A 16,221-nucleotide genomic window follows, 5' to 3' on the forward strand; every position below is an offset into this window, starting at 1 on the left:
CAGGATCCCTCTTTTTCGATTGGCGGAACCTTTCCCTTGGAGCCAATCCTGGCCCTCCTCCCTGGCAGTAACGCAGCTGGGCTAAGAAGAGAGAGAGGCGCTCCTCCTTCGCTCCGGAGTTTGGCGGAAAGAGAGAGAGAGAGAGAAGGCGAGGGAGAAGAAGAGGGGGGATGGCCATGTTCCGGGGCGCCCTTCCCTTCCCCCTCCTCCTCTTGGGCTGCGCGGCCTTCCTGGCGGGGAGGGGGTCCGGTGAGTGGAGGGGGAGGGGGGAGGGGAGGGAGGGAGGGGCAGGGGGAGGGGCGTCCTCCTCCTCTTGGGCCTAGAGGTCTTCAAGCCCAGGGCCCTGGAGGGGAGGAGGCTGCCCTCGCCTGCTCTTCCTCCCTTCTCAGGGGGCGGGGGGGGGGCTTCCTGGCGGGATTTGGGGGGATGGAGATGGGGAGGGGGCCCTCTTTGCTTCCAGGTATTGACCTCCCAGGACAGGACAGGATTTTGATTCGGGGGGGGGGGGTCCTGAGTTTGATTGGGGGGGGGGGACGGCTCAACCCATTACGCAAAGTAAGCACTTGCAGTATAGTTGATTTTGCCCTTGGGGGGAAATAGACCTTGACGTATGCAACTTGTAGTTACTGAGATGTATAGTTCAAAGAGCATTCTGAACTCCACCAATGATGGAATTGAGCCAAATCTGGCACACAGAACTCCCACAACAAACAGAAAATATATATATCAGTAATTGGTTGGGAGGCGGGGGGGCGCCAAAATACTGTTTGCTTACCATTGAAAATTACCTCGGGCCGCCTCTGTTTGGGGAGGGGGGGGGCTGAGTTTGATTCAAGGCGGGTGGGCTGAGGATCTACCCTAGCAAACCTGTTGTATCATTATCCCAATAGCCCCATGCATATGGGATAGATTGAGCATGGGGATCTGATCATGAGATGAAGAAACATAATAGTTGAAATAATGTACCAGGAAGGCCTCCTCACAGACCACCCTGAGAATTTCGGGGAGCGGGGGACTGAAGCCCCTCAGGCCCCCTCCCCCCCCCCCCCAGGCTACATGCTTGTCCCAGGAGGAGGCAGCCATAGGAATCCCCTCTTTCTGCCCTTTCCTCCTCTGTTGCTTATGATTATGATTATTAGCTTATTATTATGATTATGATTTCAAAATCCACGCATGCCCCTGCTGTCTGTATTCTTCTTTCTTCCTGGACATGACCCTAAGGGCCCCTTCCTTGCCTTCCTCCCTCCTTCCCAGGCTCCTCCTCCTCCCATTCCAAGCGCTTTTTCTACACTGGTGTCTCTGAGCCTGGCCAGCCGATGTCCCAGTTTTACGCCGTGGGCTACGTGGACGACCAGCCCTTTGTTCACTACAATTCCAGCACAAAGAGATATCTTCCGACCGTCCCCTGGGCCAGAGAAGTGGACAAGGAGGAGCCTGAGTACTGGGACCAGGGCAGCCAGCGTATCCAGACTTCTGAGCTGAGGTTCCAAGTGGACCTGGCGAATGCGGCCAAGTCCTACAACCAGAGCAGAGGTGAGTGGAAGGGAAGGAGGGGGCACCTGCTCCCCACATCACAATCATTCTTCTTCTCAGAAAGAGGGAGCGGAAAGCAAAGGTGGATGAGATTGATAAGGGCCTCCTCAGCCTTGAGCATTTCCCCACACTGATCCACTTTCCATGCCGTGACTGCCTCTTGCAGAATTCTGGAGCTTGTAGTTGAGGGAGAGAGAGGCCTTTAAACTGCTCACCCAGAGAAGCCCTGGCCCTCCCTCAACTACAAGCCCCAGAATTCAGCAGGAGGCAGTCACAGCATGGAAAGTGGATTGAAGGAGGAAAATGCTCAGTGGTGAGGAGGCCCAAAGAAAAGGCAAGTGGGGGGTGCAGCAAGAGCAGAAGGGTCTCCCTTGGCAGCTCCATCCTGGAAGAGGGGCGAGCAGCACCGGGTTGCCTCCCCTTCCCCACCTCCACCAAAGAAACCTCTAGGCCAGCGGTTCTCAACGTGTGTGTCCCCAAGTGTTTTGGCCTCCAACTCCCAGGGCCCTTCCACACAGCCCTGTATCCCAGAATATCAAGGCAGAAAATCCCACAATATCCGCTTTGAACTGAGTTATCTGAGTATTCGGATAATGAGGGAATTTCTGCTGTAAGATCTGGGAAATAGGGCTCTGTGGAAGGGCCCCCAGAACTCCCAGCCAGTTGACCAGCTATTAGGATTTCTGGGAGTTGAAGGCCAAAACATCTGGAGGGACACGGGTTGAGAACCACTGCTCTAGAGGAAGGTCCCCCAGATCCTACGAGAGTAACATTCTTATTCTTTCACTTACTTATTTATTTATAGTACTTCTATCCCACCCTTCTCATCCCGAAGGGGACTCAGGGCAGATCACAGAACACATCTTTGTTTTCTCAGCCATTAAAAAGAGAGAGAAGATAATGGACATAATTAGCATGGACATACTAGCCCAAAAAATCTCCCACAGCAACACAAAGCCCAAAAAAAAACGGACTGGAAAGCCGTCCTAGACTTTGTTAGAGAACAGAACGAAGACATGTATATTTTAGAAGTGTAACCACATCCCAAGGAGAACATTGTTGAAGAAAAATATACAACAACAGTAAGCGAATAGATTAGTATGTTTGTGGAGATATAAATGACTTTGTTAAGTCAAGAAAAAAATGGAAACATTCCATACTAGTGCTATTCTTTGAATAGGTATAAACAAGGGCAAACATGTATAATTGATATAAAGGAGAGATACAACCTGGGTAGTCCTGGAAGTAAAAACCCTTCTTTCCCATCCCCCCCCCCCCCACACCCACAACATGTATCCCTTCCCTACCCTTCATTCCCCACCCCAAGGTCTATGTAACTCCCTACCCCCACCCCCCACCCCATCTTGACCAATTTCTTTTATTGTAAACATTTATTTATTTATTTATTTATTTATTTGGGGTTCTTTTACCCCGCCCTTCTCACCCCGAAGGGGACCCAGGGCAGCTTAGAACAGCAAAGGCACGATTAGATGCCTGCATCACAAAACAATCAACACAAAATTACAACAAATTCACAATTACCAACAATTCATGCATTATCCCAATAAAATCAATACAAACCCAATACAAACCCAATTCTTCCTCCTACACGGTCAGTGTTCGCTATCTCATAGATCTGATTTTTGATTCCACTTTGTCAATCCTGCTGGTCTTACTCGTCTGATTGTCTTATTTAATTGCCTGCTTGCCCAGGAAAATATAATAAATAAAGTTTCAAAAAAAGAGAGAGAGAAAAGTGTATTTTTGCATGCCGGAAATGAGACTTTTCTCCAATGTGACGATTGACTTTCAAGTCATTCTGAGAGATGGTGGAGTTGTAGTGAAGTGTTGAAATAACAATTTGACTTCTTAGTTCATGAAAATAGAAGAGTTGTGAACTTCCATACACATTTGGGGGAAATGTGGGAGAGACATCCGATTCCAACCATCCCAAAGTGGACTTGTCTGTCTTTGTTAACGGCCTCCTCTTGCCTCCCTCCTTCCCTTCTGTGGGTCTCTTCCAGGGACTCACACTTTGCAGTGGATGTACGGCTGTGAGCTGAGGAGAGACGGGAGCAAAGGAGGGCACTTCCAGAGCGCCTACGACGGGAGGGACTACATCAGCTTTGACAAGGAGACCCTCACCTGGACGGCAGCTGATGTCCCAGCCCAGATCACCAAGAGGAATTTGGAGGCTGATCCTGCCCTTGCCCAGTTTGCTAAGGCCTACCTGGAGGAGGAGTGCATTGAGTGGCTGCGGAGATTCCTGGAGTATGGGAAGGAGATCCTGCTGAGGACAGGTGAAGGGGGTCTCATGGAAACCATGATGGGTGTTGGGTAGGGAGAGGAGGGCTGCAGGGGCTTCATCTCTTTTTCATCCCCATACATTGTATGTCAAGGGAAGGAAGGCAGGCACTCAAGGCAGGAAAGGGAGGGTGGGAGCCTGGTCCCTTCCTCTTCAGCCTTTGCAACAAAGAGCAGAGTGATACATCTTGGAAGACTTCCCCAGATTTGGAAAGAAACATGGCAGAAGGAGGCTTCATTCCATGTGATCCTTGCAGGAGGCTGGATCCTGTTTCAGATGAAGCAGCCTCCCAACATGGAGCCTCCTTTCCCCTTTCAGCCTGAAGGGAGACAGTCCGCCCTCTCTGCCTTTCTCCTCAGTGGGCAAATCCTGACAGAAACGGAAACAAGCGCCGCATCGAAGTAATAAGAGGGAGGGGGAGAAAAGAGGGCATGTGGTAGCACCTCATTTGAGACTACCTGCAATTTATTTTAGCCAGCACTTTCTAGGAGGTGAACCCAGTCCTTCAGATAAAGTGCAGAGTGGGATTAAGGTTATATCAGGTTATAAAGCATATTTATGCAGGGTTGTTGTAGTTTTTTTCGGGCTGTATGGCCATGTTCTAGAGGCATTCTCTCCTGACGTTTCGCCTGCATCTATGGGAAGCATCCTCAGAGGTAGTGAGGATGCAGTTTCTTTATGCAGTTGTGGGAATGCTTTAATATCACCCTAGACCAGTGTTTCTCAACTTTCCCACTGCCGTGACCCCTCAATACAGTCCCTCATGTTGTGGTGACCCACTAACTATAACATTATGTTCGTTGCTACTGTTTGCAGAACCCATAAGAACATGGTGCCCCTGAGCATGGCCTTATTGCCCAAAATCCACCCAATGGAAAATAGTAAGGCCACGGACTCTATTTTTTCTCCAGGCTTTCCACCCTGAGACCCAGGAGTTCCTGTGCTGTGGGTGGGATTTCTCAAAGCACCTCAAGGTGATTGTGAATCCTCTTATTTGACAGGATTTTTTAAATAATAGGGGGCAAATACTGAATATAGGGGCAACTTGCTTTCCAGAAACTGGAGCATTCACTTTTCCCATCATTTGGAAAAGCCCTGTGCTTATTCTCATGTCATCTTTGCAGAGGTGCCAGAAGTGAAGGTGGCACGCAAGGTGGACTATGATGGCATGGAGACCTTGATCTGCCACGTGGGGGGCTTCTACCCCAAGGAGATTGACATCACCTGGACAAAGGATGGGGAGGTCTGGATGGAGGATACCTACCATGGCCTGGTGTCCCCCAACTCGGATGGGACGTACTACACCTGGTGGAGCGTCACGGTGGACCCCGTGGAGAGGGAACGCTACAGATGCCACGTGGAGCATGATGGGCTTCTGAAACCTGTGGATGTGGCCTGGGAGGAGCCTGGTGAGTCATTGGAGGGAAGGAGGGAAGATTTTGGCCCCCACCCCCATGGATCATCCATAGCACTGCAGAGTCTGCCATGAAAGCCCGTTGTATAGTTGTTAGCATCATCTGTACCCTGAGTTTTTTGACAAATCATTAATTGCTGCCATCAGATTTAACCTCTAACCTTTCTTCAAGGAAAAGGCAATGGTAGTGCAGGAGGGATATGAAGTCTAGTACATCTGGCTGCCATTCCCTGCTTCAGAGGCCAAAGCAAAGGCATTCAGGACATGTAGGGGGGCGTCTCTTCAGCCACTGGGGACAAGGCTTAATGGAACTGTGTCTGGCTGCTTTCCCATTATGGCTTCTCCTCGTAAACGGAAATCCCCACGTCCAGCTTTGCAAACCCTGACAGAGGATCATGAGAGCGGGGCTGTTCCCTGAATACACATTTTAGCCTTGGACTCCATGAACTCCTCAGTTTTTTTTCCTCATCTACAAATTGCTCCATAAAGGGTTTGACTTGAGGATTTCCTTTTAATTATTGCATTCTTCCCTGTTTTACCTTCAGCCTCCAACCTGTGGGTGATCATTGCGTGTGTCATCGTGGGTGTTTTCGTTGTCCTGGCCGTTGGGATTGCTGTGTATTTCAGTGAGTAAATTCTGACTGTATTTCCTTGTGGGGAGAAGACAGTCTGTAGTCATGGGGAGAATCTCATTATCGTGTTGAAGAACTCTCCTCGATCGCCCACCTGAATGTTCAGCTTAACCAACCATTTGGAGGCTGGACTACATTTCTGCCCTCTTCTCGGGCCATGTCATGAGCTTGAGTCTCATCCTGTTGTCTGAGGATGCTTTCCCATTTCTATAATATCTTTCCTAAAAGGCTGGGAAGGAATGGGAGAAAGAAACCCTGTGAGGAGAGGAGGAGAAGGAAAATGGTGTGTGGTCTTCTCCATCAGAGAATGAGATGGTGTTGATCTCTCAGGGTCAGCTTTGTTGTGTAGCAAGGGGATTCTAGCCAATGTTACATGCAAAAGACACACAGGCAAGAGGAGAAATGAACAGAAAAACTTTACGCTTATTAGCAGAGATGAAACATAAACTTGCAGTGTTGCATGCAAAAATTAAATATTGCAACAAACTTACATAGTCCTTGTAAGTAACATAGAATAAGGCATCTTCATCTTCAATCAAATGAGAAAGCAAAACATAAACCTTGAGTAAATAGTTATTTCACCATAGCCTCCTTCAGAGGAGCTTCTCCAAACTGCTCCCCAGAGCAAAGCCTTTGAGCATAAAGCTCCTCAAAGCAAAAGCTGAACTGTATTCTAAAACCCATACAGTCATACCCCACCGGGTGTGGCCCAAACGTGCTGACTGACCTACATTACCAGCTGCACAGAATAATTACCATCATAAGGTTTTTCTTCAACAGACGCTTGATCCTGTTCAAGGGTGAAGAATTCTTTCTCTGCAGAAAAACAACAAAACGGTTACAAAGCAGTTTCAGGTGAGTGTTGCCTCTCCCGTTGCAGGTTTACTCCAGATGGATGAGGCAGAAGTGAGCTATAGGTAGTTCAATTGAGGGATGGACTCCTGTATCTCCAAGGGTTTAAGCCAATGTTTAAAATGGAAACAAGTTCTGCTCGCTTTCCGTTGTGGAAGAGGGACTTCATCTTCATAGGGGTTTATGGCTTCGGGGCCTTAGATCATTTTGGTTGCCCTTCTCTGGACACATAGATGTCAAAATCGTGTCCAAGTTTGAAGTACATGGTCTTCCAAGCTTGTTTATGGCTCTAAGGCACACTCTCAATTTGCTTTCCTTATTGTGGCTATGCTCTCTTCCCATCTGTTTTTCTGTTCAAGGCTCAAGGTGGTTTCCAACAGATTTTAAACAATATGGGAAAAGAATTCACACGATCTGAACGTTTAAATGATTAAACTCTCAAGAAATAAAACTAGATAAATACCTTCAACCCTTGATGGCCATTTAAAAAGGAGAAAAATCCAGGTAAGAAATAGAAGATGCAGGACATTGTTTAGATGGAATGAACACTGTAAAAAACAGTTCTCAAAAGTGTGTTGAACCAGAAAGTTCTGTCTCACCTCTCTGGGAAGAGAGCGGCAGAGCCTGAGGGCGACAGCAAGAAAGTCCTCTCCCTTCCTCCCACCAGATGTTCCTGAAATGGAGGTGGGACAGAAAGAGAAGGACGGCTGAGCGAAGGAAGAGAGACGCTTTTGAACTGTGGCATTGGAGAACAGTTCAGAAATTGCCTTGGACCGCAAGAAGATCCAACCGGTCCATCTTCCAGGAAAGAAAGCCCGACTGCTCACTGGAGGGAAGAATAGTAGAGGCCAAGATGAAGAACTTTGGCCACATCATGAGAAGAAAGGAAAGCCTGGAGAAGAGAATGATGCTGGAAGGAAAAAGGAAGAGGGGCCAACCAAGGGTAAGGTGGATGGATGGTATCCTTGAAGGGGCTGTCAAGACTCTGAAGGAGCTGCAGATGGGGACAGCCAACAGGGAGCTTTGGTGTGGGCTGGTCCAGGAGGTCACGAAGAGTCAGAAGCAACTGAACGAAGAAACAACAACAGAAAGAGAGCCAAAGATCTGCAGTAGATCTGAAAACAAGGGCAGCTTTATAAGGGAGAATATGGTCCTTGGCCTGGCCTGGAGCTCATCAAATCCAGTGGGACTTCATGCTGTGGGTGTTGGGATATAACTCTGGGAACTCAGAGGTTTGAATCCCTGTTGGCCTTGGAAGCCCACTGAGTGATCTTGGGCAAGTTCCACTCTCTCAGCCTCAGAGGAAGGCACTGAAAAACTGAACAAATCTTATTTATCCCTTTCTCCCAGAGTGGAACCAGAGGCCATCTCAAAAGAAGTAACTGAAAGTGTTTACAATAAAATTTGGGGCCCTCTGCATGCTGGGCATTGGAACTATTATGTATGTTTTGGGTGCTGAAGTTCTTAGGATGACATGATAGCTGTGTGTGTACAGTATTCTTCACCTGGAGTAGTGTGTCTGAAAGGTATTGACCAGCTAAAATCTCCAGAGAAAGGCAACCAAAATGATAAAAGTTCTAGTAGCCAAGGTCTATGAAGAGTGGCTGAGATCTGGGTATGTTTAGCTTGGAGAGAAAAAGGCAGAGAGAAGGGGACACAATAGCCAAGTTTAACTATGTGAAAGGGTGTCATTTTGAAGAGAGGGCAAGCTTGCTTTCTGCTGCTCTGGAGCAAGGGATTCAAACTGCAAGAAAAGGGATTCCACCTAAACATTAGGAAGATCTTCCTGATGGTAAGAGCTGTTTGCCTTGGAATACACTGCCTCGGAGTCCAGTGGCATTGCCTTCTCTGCCAGCAGTGCTTTGGTGGTGTGTTCCTCCATGGCAGAGGTTGGACTGGGTGGCCCTGGTGGCCTCTTCCATTTCTATCATTCCATGCATGTGCACATGTTTGTTTTCAGGAAAAAGGGGCAAACATTAATGTCCAACCACTGACCTTGTCCCTGTCTTTCCTTTCCTTTTCAGTTAGTGACCAAGGTTCCAACAGCTCTGGGACAGGTAAGTGAGAAGTAGAAAGAATGGTAGAAGGAATTGCAAGTCCATGGTTGTGTTTGAGCCACACCCCTTCCCAGGCTTTTATCTCCCAGCTTTGTATAGGCTTCTAGGCAAGTGGAAGGAAAGCTTTCCATCTCCTGCAATCACCACCACCACCATCTTGTTGAATGCAATGGCGCCAGTCCTTGAGACTAGAAGGTGCAACTGAGTTACAGTCTGGCACCTCAGAGCCAAAGAGTCTTAGACTCTGGACTTACAACCATAGAGCAGACAGTGGACACACTTCTCATTGTAAAATTTTGCCACCATCCATCAATGTTCATGAACCCTCTTGGGTTCAATCCCCAGAATACTGACTGGTTCAACTTTTTTAAAATACAATTCTCGGTCAACGGTACTATTGGAGGAGAGGCTAAGCCACTTTTCCTCCTCTTTTCTTTCAGGGTCTGCTGTGCCCGCCTAGGAATCCCACAGCAAGGTAAATAAATGGCAGTGGGAGGGAACAGAGTTAAGCTTAAGGGAGTCTTATTTGGAGGCATAATTCCCCTCCCACCCTCATGCAGAAATTCACAGGGAATGGGTTCAGAGGAAGGAGAAGGGTGCCATGGCAAAGTGTTTGCCTCCTTTCTCTCCATTTTCATGGTGACACTTGCTCAATGCGCAATTCCGGTGGCAGCTGCTGTTCTCTTGCCTGGCGGAAGCAGGGACATACAGCTGCAATAGGATTGGCTAGAACAGAATCCCATACTTTCCCAGCCCAAACATTTTTTTCTGGGAAAGTAGCCTCTATCCCAGGCCATCTAACGTTTCCCGTGACTATTAGGTGGTGGGTTTGAAAATACATTTTCCAAGCTTCTAGTCCCGGAAGGCAGCTTTCCTTCATCACTTTCCACATATTTTGTAATGCTATCCAGTCCCACACTTCATGATGGAAGCAATCTCTGGGGTCTCTGTAATGCACCTTCGCTTGTCAACTCTGGTGACATGTTAATTTGAAAGAAGACGGGATGTTTACTTCTGTTAAAACCCTTGAAGGACATCTCCCACCTTCTCCTCACCAGCACTTCAGTCCTCTCTTCCCCACTTGATCTTCCAGTTGGATCAAATTCTTCTGGTTTTTGTCTCTTAGAAACATAGAGTTGGAAGAGACCTCGTGGGTCATCCAGTCCAACCCCCAGCCAAGAAGTCACAATTTGAAGGATTTCCTTGTTTTCCTCTCCTTGGTGTGACCATCTGATTTGCTACAGAAGAATAGAGAAGGGAAGAGAAGAGAAGAAAGAGTGTGTGTGCATTTGAAGATTTCTTCAGTGTCTTTCACTGATTTGTTGCCTGTTCAGTTTTTGAGAATATTTTAGATTACAGGGAGCAGTCGAAAACACCTTGAGGTGATTTGGTTTTTTGATGGAATTGGAGTGTTTTGGAATTTATTTGCAGTTGAAAGGATGAGTTTAGGCTTTGCATCTGGGTAAAAAAAAAATCATTGATACTATGTTCAAATTGAATTGATGTGCCTGCAATCCTGTTAGTAACTTATGCAATACGAAGACATGTGTCTTTTTTTTGGGGGGGGGGGCTTTATGAGGCTATCACCTGTCCCAAAACCTGTCCAGCTTTGAAGGACCATGTAATGACTCTTACCTAATAGGCCAGAGTAGAAGCCTGGGAAGACAGTATGGAAAACCTCCATTTTGAGAGTGTCTGTCAGTAAAGCAGCCATCTTGAGGGAGAATAGATAGAAGATGGGAGGAGTTGGAGGTCTCCTGGGATTGGCTAGAGCAGAGGAGGAGGAGGAGCCAAGCCTTGGGAGGGAAAAGATTTTAGCTTCTGAGAGAGAAGAGGTTGAGTTGGGATTTGGAAACTGAAGGAAGAAGTGGTTTTGAGACTGGGGTTTTCTGAGAGAGAGAGAGAGCGCGTTTGTGTCAGGCAGGGCTGAATAATTGGCAAGAAAAGTCAAGCAGCCTCCAGATTACTTGTGGGAGATAACACAAGGGATTTGCTCTCTGGTTTGAGTAAGTTAGCTGTAAGGGACTCTGGTGAGAGTTAGTGAATTGCTCAGAAGACAGCCTGGGATAGGTTAGTCAAGAACTCATTGCTATTTCGCTGAAGTAGAGTGAGGGATTTTGTTTGTAACCAGTAGCTATATCTGTGAGATGAGCTCTGTTTGTAACCAAGTCAAGAAACTTTTTTTAAGCAACCATTAAGATATTGTGCTATAGTAACAAGTCAAGCATTTGTGCCTCTCAAAGGAAGAAGTCAGTTGTCTGTTTTTACAAATAAATCTTTTTTCTGTTTGACTTTGAAGAAGCCTCTATCGTTACTCATTCCATTGGTAATCCTTAAGTAGAATTGTCAGTCAGGTTAACATCCTAATACCACAGAAAGGTCTCTTATCCAAACAATCATTTTTAGGAGCTAAGGGGAGAGCTGTGTTGGCAGAGAAGGGGAAAGGTTACCTCAGAAACTCATTTTTAAAATCCCTCGACATCTTGGGTGGTGGCAGCACTCAACCAAAAGAAGACTGAAGCAGTGTTCACTCTACCATTACACACATCTAACATCATATCGCTACTGTAATTAGATCAGCTAGGGCTTGATTCCTCTATACTAGTGTCCAGTAGTGTGATATTCTATTTCATATAATCCTTTATATTGGTGTCCAGCGGTGCGATACATTGATATTTGGTGTTAGATCACAAGGGGGATTCCTTGATCCTGTATAGACCACTGCTGCTCTTTCTTACTGGCAGAACGAGGAGGGAAGTCCAGATCCAAAGAGGAAGCCAGGCTGAGGCTCCTTTCACACAGTTGAATAAAATCCCACATTATCGGAGTTGAACTGGAATATATGGTAGTTTGCCTCCAGTCAAACAACCTGGGCGCTTCCACACCTTTTAGCATTTCTAACACAGCCATCCTCTTCCTCCTGGGAAAAAGGTCAAAAGGTTTCAGACATGTGCTTCTTCTCCTTAGAATCCTAGAGTTGGAAGAGACCTGGTGGGCCATCCAGTCCAACCTCATTCTGCCAAGAAACAGGAAATTCACCCCTGACAGGAGCCCCCTGTGGGGTAGTGGGTAAAACCCCTGTGCCAGCTGGACTGAAGACCGACAGGTCGCAGGTTCGAATCCGGGGAGAGGCGGATGAGCTCCCTCTATCAGCTCCAGCTCCTCATGCGGGGACATGAGAGAAGCCTCCCACAAGGATGATAAAAACAACAAATCATCCAGGCGTCCCCTGGGCAACGTCCTTGCAGACAGCCACTCCTGACACGACAAAAAAAACCCCTGACAGATGGCCATCCAGCCTCTGTTTAAAAGCCTCCAAAGAAGGAGCCTCCACCACACTCCGGGGCAGAGAGTTCCACTATTGAACAGCTTTCACAATGAGGAAGTTCTTCCTAACTACAGGAATCTCCTTTCCTGTAGTTTGAAGCCATTGTTCCATTGCGTCCTAGTCTCCAGGGCAGAGAAAGGTAGCCTGCTCCCTCCTCCCTAGGACATATTCCCCTCAGCTAACCCTCATCCTGTCTCATCTCCGCCTTCTCTTCTGCAGGCTAAACAGGCCCAGCTCTTGAAGCCGCTCTTTCCTCATAGGGCTTGTTCTCCAGACCCTTGATCCTTTGAGTCGCTTTCTTCCTCTGGACACAGTATTCCAGCTTAGAGTCAACATCTCCCTTCAATTGTGGTGCCCAGAATTGGACACATCTCGGTCTCTTCTGGTGTTTCACTGAGTCCTCCAGGGTCAGGGAAGGGTCAGGTTCCAGACTTCTGTTCCCAGCAGGGGAAGATGGGGAGAGTGAGTGTGACCGGATGAGAGACTCTGACTTCAAGTTATTTCAGACCAAGTCATTTCAGGTGAGAGACTCCCTCCTGGACACACAGAAGGCGGGGCGGCTTGGAAGGTGCTGAACAGGCTGATCTCTGGCACCTCGAGGTGCAGCGCCAACCTTCAGAAATGGGGCCGCAAAGTGGAGTCCACTACATGCGAGTGTGGAGAAGAGCACACCAGAGACCACTTACTTCAGTGTGGTCTGAGCCTGCCACACACACAAAGGAGGACTTTCTGACAGCCACACCAGAGGCACTCCAAGTGCCCAGCTTCTGGTCAAAGGACATTGAGCCTCATGCCAAGTTCTTTTGTAATTTGTGTTTTTAAATCCATTTTAACGGTACTTTCAACTTGCTTCTGGCACGATAAATCAATGGAGTTTAATTAATGCGTAACAACCAGGACAGAGAGGCTTTGATGAAGTTCGGAAAAACACTCCAAATCTTTCAAGAGATGACTTGCTTCTTCCAAACTGGATCCAGAAAATATCTTTTCCTTTTCCTTACTGTCAGTTTCCTTACGATTGCCTTGTTTGTCTTTCCTCAGCATGAGTGACAGGTCTGCCTTGGAGGAGGAGAGAGGAAGAGTGACATCCCAGTCTCAGCACCTGAAGATTTCTCCCCCGATCTTCACTGCCTTGTCCCCTGCCCAGCTGATAAGGATATTTTTCATTGGAAAGAGCTGGGCCTGAAATGACATTTTTGCAGGAATATTGTCTATTGGGATGCATTTTGCAGCTGGAAGGAGGAGCTTAGGCTGTTCATCTGATTCTTTAAAAAGTAGTTCATTGGTACTATCTTTAAACTAAACAGTGCTCCCTATAAGAGGAAAGTAATCCTTCTGGCATCAATGTGAAATGCCTGCAGTCCTGTGGGTGACTTACCAGTGAATGTGTCTCCCTCTGGATGGAGTTGGGGGGCTGTTCCTGTTCCTTTGTGCCCCTCAGAGCCTGTCCAGCCTGGAGGGGCCACTGCTGCTCTTCTTCATGGGCAGAATGAGTCCGAAGAGAGGGAGAGAGAAGGGAAGGGGAAGGGAAGGGAGCCCATGCTCCTCCACCTGGGAGAGAGGACAGGGTGCCCGCTTGCGCTCCCCTCAAACCCTGGCCGGGAAACTTCCCCACCCACAGCCTCCCTGCTCCAGGCTTCCTTCAGGCTTCTTCTCTCAAAGGTGGAGAGAAAAAGGTGGATGTGCTTCAAGAGATAAGAAGCCTTCTTCAGAGTGTGTTTCTGTTGAGGAAAGGAGTGTCAATAGGGAGGAGGGAGCAAGCTTGTTTTCTGCTGCTCTGGAGACTAGGACGCAATGGAGCAATGGCTTCAAACTACAAGAGGGGAGATTCCATCTGAACATGAGGAAGAACTTCCTGACTGTGAGAACCGTTCAGCAGTGGAACTCTCTGCCTCGGAGTGTGGTGGAGGCTCCTTCTTTGGAAGCTTTTAAACAGAGGCTGGATGGCCATCTGTCAGGGGTGATTTGAATGCAATATTCCTGCTTCTTGGCAGAATGGGGTTGGACTGGATGGCCCAGGAGGTCTCTTCCAACTCTAGGATTCTAAAGACTGTAAACCCATTTGAATGAGTGAAAAAAAGGGGGATTGTATGTTCTTTTGCAAGTATGAACATGGTTGGCAAAGGCCAGAGAGGGCTGTGTGCTGTTTGCAAGAAAAACATGGAAGCATCGAAAGCAACACACCCCCTCCCACCCTCAACAGAGAGAACAAAATAGATCTCTGGCGGAGGCGGCATTTCTGCTGCTTTCCTGCAACTTGAGGAGCCCTATGAGGAGCGGCTTAAAGAGCTGGGCATGTTTAGCCTGGAGAAGAGAAGGCTGAGAGGAGACATGATGAGGGCCCTGGATAAGCATGTGAGGGGAAGAGAGCAGGCTTCCTTTCTGCTGCCCTGGAGACTAGGACACAATGGAGCAATGGCTTCAAACTACAGGAAAGGAGACTCCACCTGAAGATGAGGAAGAACTTCCTGACTGTGAGAGAGAGAGAGCTGTTCAGGAGTGGAACTCTCTCTGTCCCGAAGAGAGTGTGGTGGAGGCGCCTTCTGTGGAAGCTTTGAAGCAGAGGCTGGATGGCCTTCTGTCGGGGGTGCTTTGAAGGCGATTTTCGTCCTTCTTGGCAGAATTGGGTTGGACTGGATTATGGCCCACGAGGTCTCCAACTCTTTGATTCTAGGACATGGGGGTCCTGGGATTTCTCAAAGTCTTTCCCCAAGCCACTCCCCCCCCCCGCCCCCCTCCTGCCTTAAGAGGGGATTCCCGAAAGATTCCCGAAAGATCCGCCTAGTCAAAGCCATGGTATTCCCTGTAGTCACCTACGGATGTGAGAGCTGGACCTTAGGGAAGGCTGAGCGAAGGAAGATCGATGCTTTTGAGCTGTGGTGTTGGAGGAAAGTGCTGAGAGTGCCTTGGACTGCGAGAAGATCCAACCAGTCCATCCTCCAGGAAATAAAGCCCGACTGCTCATTGGAGGGAAGGAGACTAGAGACAAAGTTGAAGTACTTTGGTCACATCATGAGGAGACAGGAAAGCCTAGAGAAGACAACTATGCTGGGGAAAGTGGAAGGCAAAAGGAAGAGGGGCCAACCAAGGGCAAGATGGATGGATGGCATCCTTGAAGTGACTGGACTGACCTTGAAGGAGCTGGGGGTGGTGATGGCCGACAGGGAGCTCTGGCGTGGCTGGTCCATGAGGTCACGAAGAGTCGGAGACGACTGAACGAATGAACAACAACAACCCGAAAGAGCTTGGGATCCACTCACTTTCTCTTTCCCTTTCCAGCCGGTGACGACGCGGGATCTCTCTTTTCCGATTGGCCGGCCTCTTCCCTTGGAGCCAATCCTGGCCCTCCTCCCTGGCAGGGCTGGACAGAGAAGAGAGAGAGAAGCGCCCCTTCCTCGCTCCGGAGTTTGGCCGAAAGAGAGAGAACAAAAGAAAGAGAGAAGGAGAGAGAGAGAGAGAGAGAGAGAGAGAGAGATGGCTGCGTCCCGGCGCGCCCCTTCCTTCCCCCTTCCCCTCCCCCTCCTCCTGGGCTTCCTGGCGGGGAGAGGGTCCGGTGAGTGGAAATGGGGGGGGGGGTTCTTTCACTTGAGCCTGAAGGCAGTCAAGCCCGGGGTCCTGGAGGGGAGGTCTGCCCTGCCCTGCCCTGCCCTGCCCTGCCCTGCCCTGCCCTGCCCTGCCCTGCCCTGCCCTGCCCTGCCCTGCCCTGCCCTGCCCTGCCCTGCCCTTCCTTCCTTCCTTCCTTCCTTCCTTCCTTCCTTCCTTCTTGTGGGGCGAGGGAGAGGGGCCCCTTCCTTCCCTCCCTCGCGGGGGTTGTCATGGGGAGGGGGAGGGGAGGGAGGGGCCCCTTCTGGCTTCCAGGCACTTCCCTCCCAGGAGGAAGCAACCCTAGGGACCCTCTTCAAACTACAAGAGAGGAGACTCCATCTGAACATGAGGAAGAACTTCCTGACTGTGAGAGCCGTTCAGCAGTGGAACTCTCTGCCCCAGAGTGTGGTGGAGGCTCCTTCTTTGGAAGCTTTTCAACAGAGGCTGGATGGCCATCTCTCAGGGGTGATTGGAATGCAATATTCCTGCTTCTTGGCAGAATGGGGTTGGACTGG

At 48.8% G+C, this 16,221-nt stretch overlaps 2 protein-coding genes and 1 long non-coding RNA gene across 2 annotated transcripts in view; all 3 read left to right on the forward strand.

Moving 5' to 3' along the window:
• LOC132769747 (major histocompatibility complex class I-related gene protein-like) overlaps window positions 1-16,221 on the forward strand; it is a 240,081-nt gene that overhangs the window by 218,639 nt on the left and 5,221 nt on the right.
• Window positions 78-16,221, forward strand: part of LOC132765344 (patr class I histocompatibility antigen, B-1 alpha chain-like) — a 71,684-nt gene continuing 55,540 nt past the window's right edge. Inside the window, exons 1-5 of the mRNA XM_067465436.1 lie at window positions 78-249; window positions 1,255-1,533; window positions 3,558-3,833; window positions 4,963-5,247; window positions 5,798-5,878. Coding sequence (XP_067321537.1) covers window positions 171-249; window positions 1,255-1,533; window positions 3,558-3,833; window positions 4,963-5,247; window positions 5,798-5,878 — 1,000 coding nt within the window. The 5' untranslated portion in view covers window positions 78-170. The remainder of the gene's footprint in view (window positions 250-1,254; window positions 1,534-3,557; window positions 3,834-4,962; window positions 5,248-5,797; window positions 5,879-16,221) is intronic.
• LOC137096359 (uncharacterized) lies at window positions 5,887-11,094 on the forward strand. The gene is made up of 3 exons (XR_010909393.1): window positions 5,887-6,739; window positions 9,234-9,268; window positions 9,920-11,094. It is a non-coding gene; the product is annotated as an uncharacterized lncRNA (long non-coding RNA).

Source organism: Anolis sagrei, chromosome 2 (genome assembly GCF_037176765.1).
Source record: "Anolis sagrei isolate rAnoSag1 chromosome 2, rAnoSag1.mat, whole genome shotgun sequence".
Lineage (NCBI taxonomy): Eukaryota > Metazoa > Chordata > Lepidosauria > Squamata > Dactyloidae > Anolis > Anolis sagrei.